Here is a 19,872-nt window from a genome sequence, read left to right as displayed (position 1 = left end):
ACAGACAAAAACTTCACCCCAATATAATTAGCATTCAAGAATTACTGCAGGCCACTGTCATTTTCTGCTCGCTTGACCAGAGTGATGAACCTCTTACGAGGAGGATCAGTGGCCTTTGCTCACAGGCAGCTAATGGGGTGAGCTGCAGCAGCAATGGAACAGGACCCACGGAATTTTATTACTGTGTTATCTGTTTCTTCCTACACATTCAAGAGCTGTTTTCTATGAATGTTCACCCCTCTCTAAGGAAAGATGCAAAGACACCTCTGAAACAAGTCTTGAAACCATCAGTGCTAAATTGTGTTTTATTTCCAACAATTAGCCATTACAGTATCTGAAACACGAAGTGTCCAAAATAAATAGCTGAAGATGAAGCATGAGAATACTACCGTCTTCGCTACTGCTGTGGCCCCCTTAATGTTTCTTTTCAACCTTCACTCTTCAGATTCTCCAGGCCTACGGATATCATCGATCTTCAGAATCATTCTAACAACCTGAGTCGCCAGAGAAATCTGCTGTTTCTTGCCAATCAAGGTTTCTATAACATGTTGCTGCTTCATATCTGCCAAGAAGAAGCAGAAGAATTAGACAGGCTCCTCAAATCTTGATATAAGATTTAACCTGATGCAGTAAGGTACATGTCATTTTAAAGAGCATTTAAAAATTATTACTCTTGGCCACCAGACTTGACAATTTGTACGATCTAGCATTTTACACCTGGGTTCTTACCAAACATCTTAGAACATTGAGATCCAAAGTCTTTTCCCAACTGTAGCATTTCCCCTTTCTACATTGTATTTTGAAGAGTACAGTTGCTGCATACAAATACTGTAAGCATCCCAGGGGCCAAGCAACTACTACAGAAGTTTAAATGCTATAAAGCAGAAACACCTACTCAAGAAAAATTATGCATTCAAATATACACAGTGCTTTACGTTGTGTTCCAAAGTTTACTACAACCTTTTCTGAAAAAAGCAACAGAAAAACGGTGCCAACAGTGTATGTCCAGATAAAACTAAGTTTCTTATGTCTTCACATGCTCACTACAGGTCTATAGATGTGTATGTACTGGTGTGAGCAACGCTACCTGAAGGTATTTCTGACCTTTTGTTTCCATCTTCCCAAGCTCTTTCTCAAAACACCTGTTTGTTTACATAGCAGCCCTACAAACTGGTTCACTAAAACGGCAGGATTTAAAACAGAGCCCGATCTTGCCTCATAGTGAGTGGCTTTTATCCCCACATCACAACATCAGCCAACATCCTCAACTAATCTTTCCACCAAATCAAAGTTTACAAGAAATTATACATTTTCTACCTGGTAGACATGCATTTAACCCTCCACCTGCAGTCCCATTCATTATGACATGGGGCAAGCGTTTAGTAACTGGAGCAATGCACACATACACAAAACAAATAAAAAACCCAGGCTGACAGGCAAAATAGTGTTTTGATCTTCTGAGAAAGAACTCCCTGTTATGCTTCTCCTTCTCCAGGCTGCAGTTCTTACCGTTTGTTCCTTTCTGCAAACAATCGATGCCGAGGGCAGGGTTGTTCTCTTTCACTTGCCTCGCCCGCACTTCAGTCATCGTCTGTATCGGATTCATACCACTGTTCTCCGAGAGCGCCATGGGGATCACCTCCAGGGCATCTGCAAAAGCTCTCATGGCATACTGTTCCAGAGATGGGCACTATGGGAAAGGAAACTCAAATTCATACAGCTACTGACTCCAACGTCAGCAAAAGCAGATTTTCACACTAGCTCTAAAATATACAGGACGTGCAGATTTTCTTGGGAATATGAATCTCAGTGACCTAATGAGTATTTCTGGATGATAACTACTTGCAAATTAAAAACAATTTTAAACTGCTCTTACTGTAGAAAAAAGCAAGGTATTATTAACTTGTGACAGAGAAGGGAAGTAAAACTTTAAACATTGGTTATATGAGTGACTGTCAGGAAGTTCTATAATATGCACTCTCTGAAGGTTTTTATTTTTCGAAAATCTTTCAAGATTGAATTAATCCTTATTTTCCCTTCATAAATTAAAGACAGTTGTAACTGTTCCTTTCTTACCCTATCTGCAGCTTCGCTGACTGCCAAGGCACAAGAAATTTCAGCTGCACCACCGCCATAGACAATACGATTGTCACGAACAAGGTTCCGGATTACACACAAAGCATCATGAAGAGATCGCTTCGCTTCTTCAATAATCTAGAATGATAAAATAACAATTGATAAAATAAATTCTATTAGTTTACTACATACAAAACTGAGTGCTATGAAGATGTAGTACTTATTACAGAAATGGAAACTGCAAGTGAACCGTAGGACCTTTTCATGGCTCTAATGCAGCTCTGCTGTACTATCTCAAAATGTAAAATGCTAGACACCCAGTGGCAGAGAAAGAATAAATAATAATGAAAAATGCACACCTTTTCAATGTTACCAGTTAAATGTATAAATTAAAATGACATGATAAGGTTTTCAATCTTGCATACTTCTGGGACACGAAACATTTAAATTTAAATGCCAACATTATCTTCAGACTGCAATCTGTGTCAATTCCCAACTTCAACAGATGTTGTGTTTAACAAATTACGCTAACATTTAAAGCACTGTTTTTGCTTTCACGAAAGAACAGTTCAGACTGGGGGGTTATGTTCTTCTTTCCCCTAACACTTTTCATTCCAAGCAGGACTTGAGCTATACTAAACATGATTTAACACTAAGAGTGCAACCAAGAAGCAGGTTAAGTACAGGAGTGTTTCAAATGTTCTCATTCTGCGTGTGCAGGGGAATTTTCTGTCTGGGTTTTTTTTTAGTTCTTTTTTAAACTGGACTGAACCAGAAGTGACATACCAAGGTCTACAATAAAACCAGATCTTTCAAAAATGCTAACATGTCTTTCATCATAAAAATGACCCTCCCATGAGAAAAAAACCCAAACCAAACCAACCAAAAATCCCAGTCAGAACAAACACAGGTAACATTATTTCTATACTTATGAATCATATGGTCTAGCAGTGAGAAAACAACATCTTTGTTCAAAAACTCAGGACACAAAGCTAACACGTAAGTCACAGCTGCCTATAACACTCTCTCCTTGCCTATATTTGTCCACACTGCGAGGAAACATTAGCCAGAAGCAGAGCAGCTAACATCCTTTTGAAAGAAACTGCCCATCCTGCAGCTTATGTATCGAAGACTCGTACCACACTAAGGGTCTCACCATTTTATTTCCTCCTCTGATGAAAATGGTGACAGCTCTGGAATTCTGACACTGTTCAATGACGAGCATCCTGTCCTTGGTTGTTCCGAAGGACATCTCTCGCACAACGCCCGCAAAGCCCAGCTTCTCCGCCGTGAGTTCGCAGAAGCGAGGAACGATGCGTCCTCCGGTTGCGATGGCGATTAGCTGGAGTCAAACAACCACCCATTATTCTCAGAAGACTTTTCCATTACATTTTGTGTGACATAAAACTAGTGGAAGAGAATCTGTCCAATGCCTACTCCAATTGGTTATCATCTCATCACATCAAAGTATTTCAGGTGATGCCTGAAATACTCTGCAAACTAGAGCAGAAATGTTCCTAGCCACAAAACAACCCCAAACCCACAAGAAATGTTCATGCACTCCAATTATAAACCATAATCCCATTCATTGCAAGGTCTTCCCCCAGACCCCCAATGATTCTTCTCCACTACCTACCCATACACCTGATGACACAGGTCTACCCAGAGCTTGTAATGAGTACAGCATACTACTTAACAAATGTTTGGAGAACAGGTATGAAGCCCAATTTTAGAAGATTTTGCTTACTTCTATTTCAGGTCCACCAACCCAACGAACAGCAGGCAGCTCGTTCTGGAGCAGCAAGTGATTTGCCTCATCATCAAAACCCCACTGGCAAATAGCAAGGTTTGCACCAGTGTCTTTTATCTGAAAGCAACACACAACATCAATTTTCTGATCACAGGAATGAAAAACAATCTCTTCATTTCAAACCGGGGTGGTATCTCTTTCTTACATAAACATAACTTTTACTTTTAGCCTTAAAATTGCCTCCTATCAGGACTATTAACTCAATTCCAGAAATAAATCTATAGCCTATGCTATTCTGTGTAAAACCTATGCAAGACAGAAAACAGATAAATGATCTTAAAGACTACCTGTTTCACCATCTCTTCAAACTTCTCCTTTTCATATTTCTGCAGTGCCTTGTAATCTTCCACAGATGTGACATCAAGCTTATGCTTGGTCTTAGGCTTAGGTGGTTCGAACGGACAAGTAAGGATTGCAATCTTAGCATCTTTAAGCTCCTGCACAATTCAAACAAAAAAATCCAAAGTTGAGTCTTGACCTCAGCAACACCTCACTCTTGTATTTGCAAAGACAGGCATATCTTTAAACGCACAGACAGGAAGAAACTTGAAGATGATCTGACTTAAAACTACACTCAAATAATTCCATCTGAAGTATCTATAACCCATTTAGAACAAATTCCAGACATTCAAAAGAGACTATTTACGCCCTTAATCTTTACCAGTGTCCTTTTAATGTTTAAGAAAAGAGAAAAAACCTCAATGAGATCATTACTTGCCCTATCCACGGTGACCACTGGGAATAACACATACTAATCCACACGGTCACCTGTAATGTACTACACAACACTTTTCACTGGCCTTCCTTTTTATGGGATGAACGATGTCACCTACTAGAAAAATATTTTAGTCTAGGAAAAAAAAAAAAAAAAGAGTTGCCTACATCTTTCTTGAAGTACACCACAGAAAGACTTGCATACTTTCCTTACACAAAATATAGCAAAAAGACAGCTTCCAGGGTGTTCCAAACAGGACAACATGGCAACTCACAAAGCTAAGTAGCACTTCTCAATGCCTGAGCTACATTAAGTGTATTACACACTATGGATGGTTATTTCTGCTTCAACATGGAACTCTGCAACTTTCCCCTCTCAGTTCTACAGTAATCCTCCCACGCCCCGTTGTGTCTCAGTTTATCAAGACACTGGCAAAGTCTAACTTGGTCTCTTCCAACATAAAGGAAATGCTCCTCTCCCCTCCTTCTGTTGATACATGGGTGAAAATCTGAGCCAAATTACAACACTGTTTCAATACTAGGACCGAATTTGGAATGGGCTAGACAATCGTGTTTAAGCCATTACAGACAAGAGACACACACAGGGACATCACTTACTTTAGGCATCTGGGGATGACTGAAATCTTTATCGACAATCACTCCTTTAACCAACTGGGTATCTTCCAGCCTGCCTCCCACTTTGCCTTGTACTTTGATGAGTTCAAAGTCAACATCCTTACGTTCCATGTCAGCTACTGTCAGAATGGCATTGACAGCAATTTCTGCCATTTGCCTGTGACAGCGATTAACTCTGGGGTTAAGAAAAAGACAAGGAAATCGCATTACATCTCCACACTGTGGAAGGAAAAAGTAATTCTATCACACAAACAGAAGCAAGCATCGCTATAGCTAACAGCTTTCGTATGGTCCATTAAGAGAGGGGCCCTGCTTGTTTGCTCACAGAAATAAAAGATGCTAAATATGGCAGAAAACACAACACACAACACAACAAGTAGCCTTTGCAGACACAGTCCACAAGTGAGAAGGATTAACTACTAAGAAACGTTCAAGTCACAGAAAACACTTTTAAGACACCTCTGCAAAGGAAGCCCTTATGATGGCTGATACATGCTACATACAGAACCTGTCATGAAAAATACAGTTATGGAACTACCCTACAAAAAAAAAAAAAAAATTTCTTTTTTTGGAAAAAATCCAACCCCAAACCAAACCTCTGAAACATATAAATAGTTACAATATTTGCATTACTATTGGAATTTGCTGTGATGAAGAAACCTGGAACAGGTTAGAATGAAATTGATTTTGCAGCTATTTAACCTCACGGAATTGACCCTTTAGAGAAAAAGGATTCAGTTTCTTGTCCTGGAACATGAGTCCATTGAGAAACTGGCTAAAGTGAAACATAAAAAAGCCTTTGGCAGCCACTCCGAAAACACAAAATGATGTAATAATACATCAAAACACCAGGCTTTCTCCTTTCAACACGAAGTTTTTTCAAGAGCAAGTGAAATGTTGTGAATTGTCTGACTTACACTTTAGAGCCTAATGTTGTCTTTGCTGTCTGGATCAGAGGTTCAATGTTCTGTGGATCAACTGGAAAGCTATCACTGATTTTGTCTAGATGCTCAATAGCAATGCGGGCTGCCTGCTCGTAACCGTCTGCTATTCTGATGGGGTGAATACCACGATCCAGTAACTGCTCAGCCTGTTCCAGCAACGCTCCAGCCAGAACTATAAAACAAAATTTTAAAACAATGTTTACTCTTCCACAGATTAAAGCATCATTGCCAACACATTATGAGTAGATTAAACATTCACCTTCTGAATTTTTTTCTTGTAATTTTAAGAGTTCAAGGCATCTGAAATGACAAAATATCCCAAAACAATCCCCCGCTTGCTATGCTCAGAAGGAAAACGGTGTTGTTAGACAAGAGAGGCACGGGCACTGAGGCAGGGCAGACAGAAGATTATGAAAGGAAATGATGCAAAAAAATTTTGAAAGTACAAATAGGACTCTCAACACTAACTTAAAATGTAACCACATTTAGAAAAGACACGAAACCATCTTTCTGATTAAAGCACCTTTCTAATTTAAGAACTGACAATGATACTGAAGCAGTAGATACTCTAAAAACATGCTACAGAAAAGCTGCTGTTACTTCACTTTTTTTTTTGTTTATTAGCTGAAGAAGCTTGATTTTAAAGTTGGGAAAGCTAAATTAAATTTGAAATCTTTTATTACCAACGACTCCAGTAGTTCCATCTCCAATCTCATCATCTTGAGATTTAGACAGCTCCACCATAAGTTTGGCAATCTGGTGATCCACATCCATCATATTCAGGATGGTAGCACCATCATTTGTCACAGTCACCTCACCATCTTTGTCCACCATCATTTTATCCATGCCTAAAAAAATATAATGCGTTTGAACCATTAAGTAAAACACAGAAAATCCAACAAACCAATTACTGAGAAAGAACCATTAAAGCGACTTATTACCATTGGGCCCGAGGGATGTTCTCAGAGTACTTGCCACAGCCTTTGCTGCCATTATGTGAGACTATAAACCAAAGGAAAAAGAAGTTAAATCATTATCATTCATCCTAAAACCATATTAAGCTAATACAGGGAGGGGGGAAGGTTAGCATAAATATCGTAATTTAACTGGCAACAGGCAATTATAACGGAAAAAATTTAACACGTGCGGTTTTTTATGCCAGAAACACCTCCCGTGCTGCTTATTGCACGGCTTGTACGTGCACCGCTAAGGCACGCAAAGGCAGAGCGGCTCAAGCGACAGCCCGGAGGGTCTGGCAGGTAAGCAGCAGAAGCGAGACAGGCTGAACCAGGGGGCCGGTATACTCGCGCTCCGCTCCTTCCATCAGCGTTTCTACCACACGCACTCACAAAAGGCTGCCTGCTCGCCGAGGCACGTATTGCCTTTCTTGGGAACAACGCCGGGGCGTCGGGAGGGGGCTGCGGGAGGGGCGCGCCGCACCTACAGGGGAACCCTCCCCGAAGCCAAGGGACTCGGGAGCGGCCCCGCGCCATGGCGGCCTCACCGCCCGCACGCCGCGGGGGGCGGATTCCCAGCCCCGCGGGCGACACCTTCTCTCGCCAACCCCCCCCATGCGCGGGCCCAGACCCGGCCCGAGGCGCCCCGCGCCTGACACGGGGCGGAAAGCCAGCGCAGGACCACCCCGGCCGCACAGGCTCCGTCCTCCCGCCGCGGCCTGGCGGGACCCACTCCCCGCCCCTAACGGCAGCATGGCGCGGCGCGGCCCGCCAGAGCGAGGGCCCGCGGGCGGACCGGCAGCCCCGGCGACCCCCCGCTCGCTCACCTTGAGCGCCTCAAGCCCCATGAGGCGCGTCTTGCGCTCTTGGTCCTTGAGGATGAGGAAGGGGCGCCCATACTCATCAAACGCCAGAGTCCCCATGGCCGACATGGCTGCTGCCGCTCGCACCCACCAAGCAAGCACGAGCCGGATACGGCCCCGCCCACCGCGTCCTGACGCGGCGCGGCCGCCCGCGCATAGTTCCGCGCTTGCGCATCCCGCGGCAGCGCGACGTATTTCGCGGGCGGGATCTATATGGCGCCTCCAGCAGACCTTTCTGGAAGTATCCGGTAAGGTGGGCGTTGAGGGTCATCCCCTAGCTAGCGGGAGGGAGAAGATGGACAATTTATTAGATAAAATACGGGCGCCAATCGCGGCAGCGGTGGCCTCTATCGGGTAACGTGAAAGCGAAGGACAGGCAGACCGCAGAAGAATGGGCGCCGCTCCTCTCCGAAGCGCCTTCAGAGGAGTTTCGGTCCCCCCCCCCCCCGCGTAGGGAAGTGGTATTGCCCTTCCCCATAAATACTGCTGGTGGCGGGGGCCGCTCGGTTGTCTCTGAAGGAGTTGGCGGGTAACGGTACTGGGCAGTTGCGCGGGCACTGGAGAGCGGGTGGCTTGTAGGCGGCCTTGCAGCTGGGGGCGTTGTGGCCTGGTGTGAGGTTCCTCCCGAAGGGAGGGACACGAACGGCTCAGGGACCTTTCCCTGGGCGCGGGTTGCCGGGCGGGGAGGTCCTGCCTGCGCCGCCCCTTCAGCTGTCCCGGCGCGCTGCGGCCCGGCCGGGTGGGAAGAGCCATGGGCTGGAATGGAAGCTGCTCTCTTGCCTTGGGAGAATAATCTACCGCCTCAGCTTCGCAAAAGCTGTAACCATAATGTTTCCCAAGGGTCTAGGAAGCGACTAAAACAATACAAGCTCCCCCCTCCTGCACCCCCCACCCCCACCTCTTTGATGTAATATACTGCTTTGTCTTAACTGAGAGCATAATAGAGCTGTCAGAGAAAGTACTCTTTGGTATCTGTCTCTAGGTGCGATGTCTGGGGCGCTGGCCAGTGAGAGCAATGCAGCAGGCCCGCAAGAGGATGGCAAGGCTGGATCCAGAAGGAGGAGCTGGGGACTGTTGGTCACTGCTGGTGTCGGTGGGACCTTGGTGGCACTGTACGCTGTGGTCACCCCCTTTGTGACCCCGGCTCTGAGGAAAGTGTGCCTGCCCTTTGTTCCTGCGACTTCCACTCAGATCCAGAACGTGCTGAAAATGTTAGAAAACAGAAGTGGCTCCTTAGTTGACATTGGTAGTGGGGATGGCCGTATTGTAAGTCATGGGCATCGCCTTGCTTTTGTGTCACCTCACAAAAAAAGTGCCAAATGCTTTAGCCATGGTGGCTCTTGTTTCACACTTGTGAACGTTTCTTCACACCAGGCTGCCTTGCTTCAAAATCAGTGTGGTGAACAATGACCGAAAGAAATGGTGGGAATCACCTAAGTGATAGTGTGCTTCCAGGACACTGTCCAAATCCCAGCTTGTGAAACGTGGTGGTGAGGGTATAGTGGAGATTGGTGTGCGTTTTTCTGAAGTTGCGATGCTTTGTGCACCATTTAATAGCTATCTGCTAAGTTAGTTTTAGCAAGAGGATGGCATGCAAAGTGTTTTTGATAGAAGCAAGTTCTGGAATGCTGCTTTGGTCCTTGTTTTGTAAGTCCAAGTCCAAACCTGCAAAGGTGACTTGGAAGGAATTTGTCCGAGTAGCAAACAGAAAAGTACGTATGAATAAAAGAACCTAATGCTCTCTCTGCTCAGCATTTTAGCTGTTGACTCTCATTTGAGGCATCTGAGTAGATGTTATGTATTAAATTCTAATTTATTTATATTTGTGTGTGTAAAAGGAGTCTGAAAACTGCTTGGAAAGCCACATGCCTAAGATTGAATGCTTGGGGTTGCCTTAATGTATCCCTCCTGAAAAAAAAAAGTTGAGATTCTGTTCAGATGCTTTTAAATGTTTAGCACTTGGATGTAATTGGTAGATAAATATGGCCATATTTTTATTTCTTAAGCATAGTAAGAATGTCAGATTCTTTTAGTATATCTGTAACTGCTGTTTCCATGTTGGAAGATGCATTATTTTCATGGAGTGAGATACACTATGTCCAGGTTTGAGAAGATCTATTAAGAAATGCATATTTTTTCCTGATTTCACCTGTAACTCATAGTTGAGGAGACTTTTTTTGCTTAAAACTTGGCAGCAACCTTTAAATTATGACTTAAACCTTAATTCTAAAAACTGTTGCCTCTTTGTATTTTCCTTAACTTTTTTCCTTTTTTTTAAAAAAAAATATAGGCTTTGATCTGGTTTGAAGACACTTGCAGTACAGCTAATTCTAAATATTAGGGTTTCATTTAGAGGAATGTCTTTGGTAATGTTTTTATCTGAATTACCTTTTGCCTTTTAAAATTACCTATGGAGCTTAGTGTTGGCTGAAAGCTACACTGTGACATTTGTGTGGGCTTTTTTTCCCCAGTTTTTAAACCCATGTTTAAATTTTTGATCTACGTTTTTAAAATGTAGGCCAACAGATTACTTTTATGCTCTTTCTGCTGGTAGGGCATTTTGGCTCTGATTCAGGGATGTCTCATCACTGCTTTTCAAATAAGTTGAAGGCTCTGTTTTTTGAGCTGGTTTGGTGTTTCACTGTTCTCTTCATGGTCAATTTTGGCACTCTTTAATTCCAAAGCAGTGTTATGAATATCTTAAATTTAACTTTTATGTAAATTGTAGGCATATTACAAGCATACAGCTTTGCCCTGAGAATGTTTAAGAATGTAATTTTATTCATCTGAGTATGTCTATTAATTTCAGTGGGACTAGTCATAATAGTAAAATGTAGTTGAGATTTTATTCACTGTACTACTAATCTATTGGGAATTAAAGCCTGAGCGATTTACAGAAGCGTGTTCATTTGATGTGTATTGTAAATAAAAATATGTGCTCCTGTTTGGATAAGTAGGCTTTCTCTGTTTCTCCCTCATAGGTGATAGAAGCTGCAAAAAGAGGGTTTAAAGCTGTTGGTTATGAATTAAATCCCTGGCTAGTCTGGTACTCCAGATACCGTGCCTGGAGAAGTGGGGTACATCAGAACACCAAATTTTATATTTCAGACTTATGGAAGGTAGGTGGAGAAGCATGGAATAATGAACCTGGGATGTCTGAGAGGTTCCCATTACTTGGAAATTCTTTCTTGAAAGAATGAGCACGCTGGCTGGCCACAAGGGGCTGTACTGGGCTTTGAGGAAAGTGCTTGAGCCCATAGAAATGAGGCGTTTGACACAATACAGTAGAGGCTCGTTGGTTGTACTATGCCATGCTTGCTCCTGATGAAGGATGTGGGGTGCTGTAACGTCAGGCTTCACTGAGAGCTGATTCTGTGGACTCAGTGACAAAACTGTTACTCACTTGATGTGCAAGATGGCAATCTTGTCTGACACCTCATTAGATGTGTGTTCTTTTCTAGCTGTGCAGTGTGTTATCTCATATTGAGTGTTGCTTTAAGGTAACTTACATGTGACTGCAGCTTTCAGTCATTTGAATCCTGATTAGTTCTTTATTGAAGTGTGTGGTTTGGGGTCTTATTTATGTATGCCTCTTCCTGCTGTTGCTGTCAAATATATTGCTGTGTCGTCTGTCCCCCGTTCCCCATCCCCCCCTCCCCCCAAGAATGGCACTTTGTAATAGAAAAGTAGATACCAGGAATTTTGGGGAAAAGTGTGAATGTAGTGTTTTTATTTTTGTTCAGAGAGGAGCATAGGGAAATTTCAGGGTACTGACTGGAAGAACCCAGGCACTGAAATGCCTAGTGGGTCTTTATAACTAGCTAACATTTAACAAAATTGGGAGAGAACTTAGAAAATAAGTTATTTTAACATATACAGGAATTGCAAAAAAACTTAGCCATGAGGAAAATTGTGTAGGTATTTTCTAAATTAATATTGCTGTGCAACTAGAATTGATGCCATAGTCGTGGCAAGGCAGTAGAAGTTTTTTTTTTGCTGTTCAGCAATATAAAGCTGTCTTTGTGGAGGAATTTGGGTGATGAAAAGTTAATGTGGGATCTCCTTTCTTATTTTTGGTTTAAATCCCTGTTGAAAGGAGTGCAGCTAGAAGGATTAGGGTGAAAGAATGGTGAGAACTTCTCCAAATGTAAATGTCATTTTTATTAAGACTTGTTCTAAAATTTTATTTTAGGTTTCTTTTTCCCAGTATACAAATGTCGTTGTTTTTGGGGTACCTCAAATGGTAAGTTTACTATTTTCATATTCCTTTATTATTTTAATACCAAAGCAATCGGTGTTAGTATATTAATCTGCAAAATGAACCAACCTGCAGAATGTCAAAGGTAGGTAGTACTAATGTTTCAATGTTTCATTATAACTTACTAATGTCCATGATAAAACCTGGCAAAACCTGTGACAGGGTGCAGATTGGAGATCTGGTTTTTTGAGAATGATTTTCTGTCCATCAGTTCAGAACCAAAATGAAAACTGCTGTGCTCAAGTTCTTTGGGGGAGAAAGGTAATAGATTGGTTCTTTCTCATCCTGAAGAAACAAGGAGTTTGCAGGAAGAGGATGGAGTAGGAAATTTGCTGCAAGCTGATTTTTTTGGAATCTTTGTAGAGGACCATGTCGAACTTTGCTTATGTTCTCCTCCTAAAACTGGATTGCCTCAAATAGACCAGCAGCTGGTATATTGAAATAATCCCTTGCCCATGTTAGGCTGGGAAGGGGGGTTTAGGAAAGGAGACAAATACTTAAATATATAGGGTACAACTGCACAGTTTCTTTGTGTTTTAGGAAGGCTCTGTAGCCTTTGTGTCCATCGTGTCCCTGGGGACGTTCCCTGGGAAGTCAGTCAGACTTTACATTCAGTTTAGCTTTCAGCAGGATCTAGTTTTTCTTTTACTAGAAAGGAAGAAAAAAACCTTCAGTATTCTTGATACTTTTGATTTGTTATGAGGATCTTTATGTAGGTTGAAAGGATATGGAGGGGTGAAACAGAAATACCTGGTAAATTCTTGTGTATTGCTGCTTCTCTACTGAGGCAGGTGTGGGATGGAGTGAAGAGCTTAATAGGGGGGTGCTCAACCATGCAGCGTATGCTGATAATAGTTCTGTGGCAGGAACAGGAAGATTCGACACAAAGCACAATAAAGCTTCCTCATTCTCTGATTTTTCTTCAACAGCATATGAATTAGATACCTATTTCAGATCGTAACTCATGTTGGAAGCTGAAGTCAAAAATGCATCCCCCCCCCCCCCCAGCCCCCTTTCCTGGGAGGCGTATCGGTGAGAAGATGATGTTACTTGCGTACAGATGCTGCCGGGTTTGGAAGTCGGGCGCTCTTAGCTCGAGTTCCGGGAGGGGGCAGTGTAAATATTGGAATTTGCAGTCAGAAATTGTGCGGTTGCTCTGAAGGAAAAACTGCAGGTGAAGAAATATTTTGATAAACTAGAAATAAACAAAGGCCCTGGGAAAATGTGAGTAAACCTAGTGGAAACACTGGGTTAACTCTAAATGTAATAGCATAAAGTGGGATAAATTAGTAACAGCTATGATAAAAGAGTAGCTGTAGGGCTCAGAGTAACTACAGTAAATTCAGTAAATACTAGGCTAAATTCTTGAAAGAAGAAAATACTGCCATAAATCTAACAGAAGTGAACATATGAGCTAACATGCTTTCTGAGCATTAGTTTGCACACCTTCAGAAGCTGTGAGTGCTTAACATCCTGAATGACTATGTTGGTTTTTGAGACATTTTAAAGCATTTTCTCTTTTATACTGAGGCCAATAGCAGCCTTGAGTGCATTTAACAATACTGGTCTGATTTGTTGCTGTCACATAGCCAGTTTATTTCGTATCTGAGATGAGCTTACAGAGCTTGGATTTATTGATCTTCAGGGAAGACTACGACCTCTCTGTTCTTGCAAGCATCTGGGAGGTGTATTTACCTATGAGTCATTGCAGAGAGACCTTAACTTGTTCAGGGTGGGATGACAGAATTCTTAGCAGGTGTTTGTGTTCGCAGCTTCTGTGTATTTTAACTGATTATATACTGTACAGAAAGTTTGCTGAAGTGTGTATCTATGTAGGCATACAACCTGCCTCCCCTCCCACCCCCAACCCTGGCTTGATGCTCTGTGTGATATAGCACCTGATGTTACTGGGAAATTTAGCTTAAAATTTGGCTGTTTGGTTCAAGGAAACAGTTCTTTTTGTCAGAATTGTTAATGAAGTTATCTAATTTGAGGTAATACACAGGTGAGATGTCACCAATTTTTATAACCGCTCATTAAAAGTTAAGCTATGCCTATATTTGTGATTCCTGTAAAAATTTAGTCCTTTTATGGTGTCTCAGTTTGAGATGCCAAAGTGGGCTTATTTTTCTAGTTTATTTAAGGTGCAGTAGGAAAACTAGTTAAAAGGATTTGCTGAATGGATGAAATTGGTGAATAGAATGTTTAAAAATATTCAGAGGTAATGCTTTGATATAGTAGATCTATGACTATAATTTTCCTAAAATATTCCATTGTAGGTTTAAATATAGCTGCAATAGGATGTTAGAACACAGGCACACCCTGCATGTATGTGATAGTGGAAGCTTATCTGCAGCCTTTGGAAATAACATTTTCTTCAGTCAGTCTTATTTTCTAGTAATGTTCTGTTGTGTTTTTTCTTTGTGAATTTTTTAATATATTTTCTGTCCTTCATGACTTAAATTGAGCTGTATTTGTAAATTATTACTCTCCTTTTAACCTTTTAATATCTACATGTTATGTCATGGTATCAAAGTAAATACATGTAAACATCTAATAGAAGGAAGCTGTGGAGCTTGCTGTTGTAATTGCTCCCTGAGATACACACAGCGTGTAAGAGTAAAAGGAATTCCAAATGGGTGTGCACTGAGCTGCTTAAGCATTACACCAAACTTTTCCAAAGGACAAAAATGGCTAAATCTATCAAGTTTCTTTCTTTTTTTCCCTTTTTTTTTCTTCTGCAGAAATGGGAAATAAATTGCTTTGAAGTCTAGACTTGTTAATGCATTTTTCACTTAATCCATGGAAAATTTGCTAGCTATTTATTGGAGAGAGTGTATCTGTCTGGGCAGGGGTGTTGGGTCTGTTCTGGAAGAGTAGTGATATTTCCCTTGACTTCCATATCTGCTCAGTTTTTGCAGATGGAGGAAAGCTATACTGTAGGTCCTCAGCTAAGGAGAGTTGCACAGTGGTATTTGACATGTTCCCCCACAACATCCTTCTCTCTGAGTGGGAGAGAAGTAGATTTGATGGATGTACCCTTCAGTGGATGAGTTGGCTGGAGGATCATACCCACAGAGTAGTTCTCGACATCTCATTGTCCAGGTGGAGATCAGTCACAATTGGTCCCAGTACAGACCCCTCAGGGACACCAGTACTCTTAAATGTCTTTACCAGGAACACAGACAGTGGGATTGAGTGCACCCTCTGCAAGTTTGCAGAAGACATTAAGCTGAGTGGTGCAGTTGACGTGCCTGAGAAACAGGATGCCATCCAGAGGGACCTGGACAGTTTGGAGAAGTGGGCCTATGTAACCCTTGTGAGGTTCAATAAGGTCAAGTGCAAGGTCCTGCACCTGGGTGAGGCTGGGGGGGCTGAAGGAGTTGAGAGCAGCCCTGCTGGAAGGGATTTGGGAGTACCGGTAGATGAAAAGCTGGACAGGAGCTGGCAATGAGCACTCAGAGCGCAGAAGGCCAACTATGTCCTGGGCTGCATCAAAAGAAGCGTGACCAGCAGATAGGAGGGAGTTGGTTCTGCCCCTCTGCTCTGTTGAGATTACACCTGGAGTACTTATTCCATCTCTGGGGTCTTTGGCACAGGAAAGTCAAGGATCTGATGAGGTTGAGTCCAGAGGAGGGCCACAAAGATGATCAGTGGGCTGGGGCACCTCTCCTGTGGAGAAAGTCTCAGGGAGCTGGGCTTCAGCCTTGAGAAGGCTCTGACGAGGCCTTGTTGCCACCTTTCAATACTTAAAAAGGGTTTATAAGAAAGATGGTCACAAAGTTATTAGTAGGGCCTGTAGTGGTAGGACAAGAGGTAATGGTTTTAAACTAAAAGAGCGTAAATCTAGATGAGATACTGGGAAGAAATTCTTTATGGTGAGAGTGATAAGGCACTGGAACAAGTTGCCCAGAGAGATGGTCAGATGCCCCATCCCTGGAAACATTCAAGGCCAGGTTGGATGGGGCTTTGAACAACTTTGATCTAGTTGAAGATGTCCCTGCTCATTGCAGGGGTGGGAGACTAGATGGTCTTTGGAGTCCCTTCAAACCAAACCCATTCATAATTCTGTATGCTGTTTCAATGTAGTACTGCTGGAAGGACTTGGATGGGTATGTTAACAGGCTGGAACCAATGAAGCTCAACATGCCTGCACTTTACCAGACAGGGACAGCAGAATGTTTTCTTTGGGTGGTTGGCTGCATGAGGTTTTAAGTGTCCCAGGATTTGTGGTTAGACTGGAAGTGGAGGTGTTGGCCTTGGAGCATCTCAGAATAGTTCCTGTGACTTTGGGTGTGCTAAGTAGCATAAATTCAGGGGGTTGAACTTTCATTCACTACAGAGAGGAATCCCACTAGAGAGAACCATGAATCAGAGCATGCAAAGTCTTGTCTTAATTTGTGGGGGGGTTTATCTAAGGGATTTTCTACGGTTTCTCATTGAATTTTTAAAACTTATAGTTATGATTTTTTTTTTTACCTCACTGATCAGGCATGGTAACCATTTTCCTAGTTTTAGATATTCTTTGTCAATGCATCAAAGCCAAAATGTATATTAAGAATACTTTTTTTTTTTTTGAAAAAGAATTCCCCAAACCTTGGACTTCTCTTAACATTTGAATTGGATTCTGAAGAGAATGTTTGTTTCTTTTCTTTTACTGCTTCTGAAAGCTCTTTGTTCTTTTTCAACAGATGCCAGAGTTGGAGAAGAAGCTAGCAGAAGAGCTTGAATGTAATGCCAGAATCATTGCCTGTCGTTTTCCTTTCCCTTGCTGGATCCCAGATCATACTACTGGAGAAGGAATAGACACTGTGTGGGCCTATGACTTGAAACATTCGAGAGGACATGAAACAAAAAGCTTGGAAATCACATCAGAGACACAATCCTAAACATCTAATTTGGCTTTGTGTGGAAATTTTTGGCCTTGGCTTCACCTCTTAAAGATAAGATTAGCATGAATAGAGCCCCGGGATATGGAGTTATATATTCACTAAAATAACTGAAGTACACTGGCTGTCTGAAAGTACACAAAGGTTAGTGAAAGGTGTAGTTAAATGGCTTAATGGAGTTAGTAAAAATTATGAGAAATTTATAGGAGCAGAAAACTTTGATGTGGAAAATTGGATAAAACATGGTTCACTACCATTAAAGGGAAAATATGGACAAATTAAAATGCTCAAATCGGCGAACTGAATATATTCTTTCTGAGCCTACATAGTGTTTGTTACTGGTGTTGGAAGTGGTGTGGAAGTGGCTTCTCAAATGAGCCATGGTTCCCAAATGACTTCATTGTCTATGCCAAATAGGCATAATTCTGCAGACATCACAGTGATGCAGACTGAGTAGGATGATGATGCCAATGTTATACACCTCAGCCTTGAGTATGCATGTCTAAAACTTGAATGTGACATAATGAATATAACAGGTTGCTTGTTCATGAATACAAATGCAGCCTTTGATTATGTACATGCCTCCCTCTTAAGCTTGTTATGTGAAGACAAAACTGCAAAAACATGCTTTTACTGAACACTTACTTTTACAAGCCTTTGCCAATGATCATGATTTTTTTCTAACCTTTCTGATTTAGGAAGGGTTTCAAAAGTCACCTACTTCACCACTTTGGTGTGCTCAAACCTTGGATAAGGTATGAATGAGTTGCTTAGTTGAATGTGTCATGAAGACTGATTCCAGAGCTACTTGGTCTGGGTAGCTTGGTTAAATCTGATTAGACCTCATATAATTTATAGTGAGATTGGAAGAGAGGTTCTCAGGTTTCTTTTCTCCTCTACTTTTCTGGTAGAGAAATCTACCATCTGGTGAGATCTCAGAAACTCAGGGCATCACTGCATGGCTCTTCCTTGGAAGTGAATCAAGTTCTTCCTGTCTGTTTGCTGGTAGTGGTTTGCAGTGGGTTACTGTCACTGCTGTGACACTTTCCTTTTCTGACATGGTTACAGCACACTTCTATTGCTCACTTGGTCTTTCTTTTGGTCCCCAGGTAAAGTTTTATTGGCTTTTCCCATAAACAATTAGTCAGAGTTCATAGTTAGCCTCCGCAGCCCCATCTAAAGTGTAGACTGTTTAAGCTGTGACTATGTAAGTTTGAAAGACCTTTGCATATATGATACCCACAGAAGAAAGTTAAAACAGGCTAGGGAATTGTCACCTGGCTTTTAGGCAGACGTTACCACAACTAAAATTAGCTCAGGCCAAGAAGTGCTGAAGTCCTGTGATTTCAGGTAAATACAAAGCCTGTGACATTGTATTAGGCCTTGGGAAAGGACATTTGCTGCACTATAGTATCTGACTTGAAGAGAAGTTGAATGTTATTTGGAATGTGTAGTCGACAGTTACACCTCTACCCAGGCTTTTATTTTTGGTGGGAGGAGGAAGGAGAATTTAAAATACAAATCTACACTGAAGATCTGAAATGGAGTCGTAGGAGAAAGGGGCAAATGTGTCTGTGCTGGAGTCTGCAAAGCAGAGGTGGCTTCAGCCATACACAGCGAGGCAGGGTGGAGAATGTGGACGGTAGTGAGGAGCACTGGCTTCTGGTCAGCAATCTCATCCAGCCTCTCACTGCAGTGTAACACAGTGCATTTTGTAAAACTACACTAAACCCTTTCTACCTAGTTTAAGTGTTATGGTTATTATATGGGGCTACAGTGACTTCTCTAAAATGGCTGAATTTACCTTAATATCTCAAATCATAAAACTGGAACCTCAGACAAAGGAAACCTGAAATTACTTATATCAGAAAAAGACTGTACAAAGGGGAAATTGGCTAATTAAGCTGAGTACTTCTCCGAGTGATTATAAAGAAGAAGAGGCAGAAGCTTTTGATCCAGTGAGTTGTGACTCATCTGCAGTGCAGTGTTTTGACCCAAGTCTCTGCTGCCTACTTCCACTAACGTTAGTCTGCAGGAATGAAGCAGATGTTTAATTTTTCTGCTGTGCTTGACTGTTTGTCTTTTGCATTATTGTTTGGCTGTTAAAAGGTAAAATTGAATGTGTCAGTTGTGCCTTTGGTAAAGACTGTGGTGTGTACTTAGTTACCACCTATAGTTCCAGAAATACTTGTTGAGAGAAATGTTAAATTCTGAGCTTTAGTAGCACTACGTCCTGTCCTCAAGGCAAGGAATGATGAATGCTTTTGAGGTAACACAGTGGGCTATTTCTTACTCTGACCTTTTACTTTTGGGAGGCTACAGTGAGACAGTGATCTGAAATTTCAGGATTCTTTTCTGCACAGGGACATGTGCTATATTTCCTGTTACTGTGGCTGACGTGTGAAATGGAAAGCAAATTGCTCTAATTTACACTGGGGGACTGGGAAAGCATTTCCTTGTCATGTTGTCCTTGATTTTTCTATCACTTGCTACATTCATTTGATGGTTTACAAGATTAAATACTTAACTGTGACTTCAGTTATCACTATATGGATTATTATGTTGATACATTTCCAATTGCTTAGGTAATGTATTATGATTTCACTGATATGCTACTTCAGAGTACAAATTTGTTTCTTCTGAAAACTAGGAAAGCCTTAGAGAACTAGCTTAATCAAAGTAGACTATAGGTCTGAAGCCAAAAGAAGGAAACACAGGACAACCCA

General features: G+C 41.9%; 2 protein-coding genes across 2 annotated transcripts; one reads left to right on the top strand and one right to left on the bottom strand.

Annotated features, from left to right (window-relative positions):
- Positions 1-284: 284 nt before the first annotated feature.
- CCT5 (chaperonin containing TCP1 subunit 5) lies at positions 285-8,119 on the bottom strand. The gene is made up of 11 exons (XM_084260835.1): positions 7,964-8,119; positions 7,122-7,182; positions 6,864-7,028; positions 6,154-6,352; positions 5,219-5,411; positions 4,174-4,323; positions 3,824-3,943; positions 3,233-3,418; positions 2,077-2,214; positions 1,510-1,690; positions 285-562 (listed from the first exon to the last, which is right to left on the bottom strand). The coding sequence occupies exons 1-11, from the start codon at positions 8,066-8,068 to the stop codon at positions 435-437; spliced, it is 1,626 nt and encodes a 541-aa protein (XP_084116961.1). The 5' UTR covers positions 8,069-8,119; the 3' UTR covers positions 285-434.
- A 121-nt stretch (positions 8,120-8,240) lies between these two features.
- On the top strand, positions 8,241-17,429 carry ATPSCKMT (ATP synthase c subunit lysine N-methyltransferase). Its single transcript, XM_084260836.1, has 5 exons — positions 8,241-8,247; positions 8,982-9,265; positions 10,981-11,118; positions 12,192-12,242; positions 16,949-17,429. Exons 2-5 carry the CDS (start codon positions 8,987-8,989, stop codon positions 17,144-17,146), a joined length of 666 nt encoding a protein of 221 aa, XP_084116962.1. The 5' UTR covers positions 8,241-8,247; positions 8,982-8,986; the 3' UTR covers positions 17,147-17,429.
- Positions 17,430-19,872: the final 2,443 nt, after the last annotated feature.

The sequence above is a fragment of the Gallinula chloropus genome (genome assembly GCF_964237585.1).
Source record: "Gallinula chloropus genome assembly, chromosome: 2".
Classification (NCBI taxonomy): domain Eukaryota; kingdom Metazoa; phylum Chordata; class Aves; order Gruiformes; family Rallidae; genus Gallinula; species Gallinula chloropus.
The sequence above is the reverse complement of the archived record's forward strand: the minus strand, read 5'-3'. Positions and strand labels throughout refer to the sequence as shown.

What these genes read in the sequence shown, in the direction of transcription:
- CCT5 (XM_084260835.1), bottom strand. Translation starts at nt 8,068, where the DNA reads ATGTCGGCCATGGGGACTCTGGCGTTTGATGAGTATGGGCGCCCCTTC. An exon ending in ACAACATTAGGCTCTAAAGT is followed by an intron (nt 5,412 to 6,153) that starts GTAAGTCAGACA and finishes TCTTAACCCCAG; the next exon opens with AGTTAATCGCTGTCACAGGC. An exon ending in TTGAAGAGATGGTGAAACAG is followed by an intron (nt 3,944 to 4,173) that starts GTAGTCTTTAAG and finishes TGTTGCTTTCAG; the next exon opens with ATAAAAGACACTGGTGCAAA.
- ATPSCKMT (XM_084260836.1), top strand. Translation starts at nt 8,987, where the DNA reads ATGTCTGGGGCGCTGGCCAGTGAGAGCAATGCAGCAGGCCCGCAAGAG. An exon ending in GTAGTGGGGATGGCCGTATT is followed by an intron (nt 9,266 to 10,980) that starts GTAAGTCATGGG and finishes TCTCCCTCATAG; the next exon opens with GTGATAGAAGCTGCAAAAAG. An exon ending in ATATTTCAGACTTATGGAAG is followed by an intron (nt 11,119 to 12,191) that starts GTAGGTGGAGAA and finishes ATTTTATTTTAG; the next exon opens with GTTTCTTTTTCCCAGTATAC.